At 46.1% G+C, this 3324-nt stretch overlaps 1 protein-coding gene across 1 annotated transcript in view; it reads left to right on the top strand.

Annotated features, from left to right (window-relative positions):
- Positions 1–3324, top strand: part of EML6 (echinoderm microtubule associated protein like 6) — a gene marked incomplete at its 5' end in the record, with an annotated part of 42125 nt that overhangs the window by 22399 nt on the left and 16402 nt on the right. The window contains 2 exons of the mRNA XM_008578844.1: positions 1014–1144; positions 2117–2310. Coding sequence (XP_008577066.1) covers positions 1014–1144; positions 2117–2310 — 325 coding nt within the window. The remainder of the gene's footprint in view (positions 1–1013; positions 1145–2116; positions 2311–3324) is intronic.

A 3324-nucleotide genomic window follows, 5' to 3' on the forward strand; every position in this document is an offset into this window, starting at 1 on the left:
AACAAGCAAAAATATCCAGTGTCCTTTAACCACATGAGGACTCAAATTAAAGAATACAGATGAAAAAGAAACATTTCAAACAAAAAGGAGTATTCAGAAATTTACAGGCGTTCATATCTTTACCACCAGGTTTAAATGTTAATCTTTTGCCTTATTTGCTTCATATCTCAGAACAAACCTTTTTTTCAAATTTTTATGTTCCTAATTTCATGTAGTTGTTCATACATAGATTTAGACACTGGGTATGTATTGATTGGTTTCTTTGGGCGGGAGTAGGGCCTTAAAATTTTCTACACATTTTCTCAGCTTATTAGCCACATATTAGTAGCAATGTGCTATTTCTTTGTGTTTCAACGCCATCATTCACCGTTCAGTTCCTGGACATTTGGGTGGGCTTAAAGGGGCCACTTTGGAAGTCAGCAAGCCCATTTGCTAAAATAGATTATAAAGTATTTCTTGCCCTTTCTTCCACTTCCTATGACATATGTCATCTCAAGGCTTTAGAGAGGCAAAGCCATCAACTGTGCCATCCAGTCACCCAGGTGGTTGGCACTTGATAAGTAAAGGTGATTAAAAGGGACTCCCTAAGTATTTATTTCACAGTCTTCCCTTTCCAGGAAGTAAGTGATACCATGGTACTCATGAAAGCATTGTCTCCAGCCCTCCCTCCCCGCACCGTGTGCCTGACCTAGAAGTAGACACTGAGAAGCCATGGGGAGGAGGAGGCCTTGAACTTCATCATTCTGGACTCTGGGAGCCTCTGTACTCAAACTGTGCTCTGGACCCACACAGGGCAGTGGGAAGGATTGACGTGAGCTTGGGTGTATGAGATAACAGACACCAGCTCTTCTACCGAACTTAGAATCTGTAAATTTTTAACAATGATCTTCCATTGCCCCAAGGATGATTCTGAAAGTGAGAATTTGGGGACTTTAAGCTCTCACTTGTACAAGCAATTTCCAAAGATTCCACGTGAAGCTCTGGCGTTGCCCTGCAAGGTCTTCAGTTTCCAGTGTTCAACCTCCCATGATATCTCTCTCCTAGGGAGCCAGAGCTTCTACCTGGAGCACACAGACGACATCCTCTGCCTCACAGTGAACCAGCACCCCAAGTACAGAAACGTGGTGGCCACCAGCCAGATAGGTAGGAGGGTCTGGCTGAGGCTCTCCCAGCTGAGAAGGAACACAGATTTAGCAATTATTGGGAGAGGGAGCGGGTGGGTCACTGATGTCTACCCTTTCTTGTTGATGTTGCTGTTGATTTTTTTGAGCCCTGAATATATCTGGGCTGAGTTAACACATCCAGTGATTAACAATTCTGAGGGACCATAAAGTCAGATCAGAGCTTGATAGTCCAAATAAATAGATGGCCCCCATCCCTGTGGATCTGTGAGGTTAATTTTTTGGACCCCAGGTGTCAGATGAAGACCCTGTGTCTTGAAGCCTGGTGATTGTGCTGGCAAGGGTGGACGGCAGTATGTGTGCCTGGGTCTCCCGTACCCTAGGGAACTGCCAACAACAAATGTGAACTGATTCACATTTGTGAAGAGTTTGTTTGTTTGTTTTTACTTTGTCATTCCAAGGGCAGTTTTCACAAAAGTATCTTCCTGCTTGTTCTCATGGAACTCATGTCCATTTTAAAATTTGATTTGGAATTTTCTGATGCTGGTGTTGAGTGCTTCACTATGAGACACATGACTCATTTTAGCTATTGTTTTCCCTTGACGCTTCCTCATTGCCATTGCCCACCCAATGCAGGTGACATTATGGAAACCCCAGGTAAGGCTGTTCCATTCGTGAGTAGTTTGAATCTGCACAGCAAAATCATATCAATGTATCATGTGTGCTGATTGTATCTGGCTAAAGTGCAGATACAAATCATTGACCTCGCCAGTTTCCTTTGTATAAAATCCTCTATGAGTGTGTGTGTTGGACATAAACATCCATAGGGCTTTGCCTTTAAAAGCAGGTTTCCCATTGTCTTTCTCCTCTGGCCAGGTCACACCATAGGTCTCTCATGCCCAGTAACTATAATGCCCCTAAACACTTGTCTTGAAAGGCTTTTATGTGAACACGAGCATTGCGTAGGCACCATTGTTCCCCAGACTTAGCTCTTTCTCATCCTCCCCATGCTCAGGCACGACACCTGCGATCCACGTGTGGGACGCTGTGACCAAACACACCCTCTCCATGCTGCGGTGCTTCCACTCCAAGGGGGTGAATTACGTCAACTTCAGCGCAACTGGAAAGCTCCTGGTGTCGGTGGGAGTGGACCCTGAGCACACCATCACTGTCTGGCGATGGCAGGAAGGTAAACAAGCTGGGCTTTCTGTTCCTCCAGGGGGCTTGCCTGTGACATTGGCTGGGCTGGAACCCAGATATGCTCCACTCTGAAGCCCACCATGGGCACTGCTGCAGGGTGAGCAAAACCAGGGTTCTTGGGATCCTGGAGAAGCTGCTCGTCACACGCCACTGCCTCCCTTGGCCCCAGGAGCAGAAGAAGGCTGTCCAGGGAATCCTGGGCCGCTTAGGAGGGGTCTTTGGACACTTTGGGAAAGTGCCCTGATGTGGCCAGCCTTCTTCCTCAGACAGAACGCAGCATCCTCCCTGTTTCTGTCTTCACTGCCTTCCTCCCAAACTTCCTTGTCCTCAGCGTTCTGTCTGGTGGCCCTCGTGTCCTGCTACAGCCGAATCACCTTGATCACCTTATTACAAGAACTAGGATGATGTTTTGCCACCATAGTCTCAAGAGCAAAATTAAAAAAAATTTTTTTTTAACATTTTAACACTTTTGAAATGAGAACACATCCTACAATCAAGGTTTACATTTACTGTGGTAGGATTTCTTTCTTGTCCTCCCCCAACACACACACACACACACACACACACACACACACACTGCTACTAAATTCATGGTCATCTTATAATTAAAGATGTGCAATCTTCCGTGTATATTCTCAGGTCGGGTACTGCTCTGGCAAAAGCAGATCCAATTAGCGAGGACATTAACGAGGTCTGTCTGCAGCCAGGCAGCCTGTATCTAGGACACGCCAGTCCAGGCAAGCATGGAGGTGGCATTTCTCCAACCCAGGGCTCCAGAGTCCCATTATCTCTTCATCTTCCCATGGGGGTGGGGGGCACTTGCAAAGAGATGGGGACATGGGAGGAAAGTTCCAACCCCTCCTGAGCCCCATATGAGAAAAAGAGCTTGATGGCTCTCAGATGTTCCTGATTCTCACTCACCATATTCCATCGGGAGGTAGCTGGATCTGTAGTATTTCTAGGAAACCACATTTTCTCAAAATTTTCCTGTTTACCAGTATAT

Source organism: Galeopterus variegatus, unplaced genomic scaffold (genome assembly GCF_000696425.1).
Source record: "Galeopterus variegatus unplaced genomic scaffold, G_variegatus-3.0.2 Scaffold1773, whole genome shotgun sequence".
NCBI lineage: Eukaryota > Metazoa > Chordata > Mammalia > Dermoptera > Cynocephalidae > Galeopterus > Galeopterus variegatus.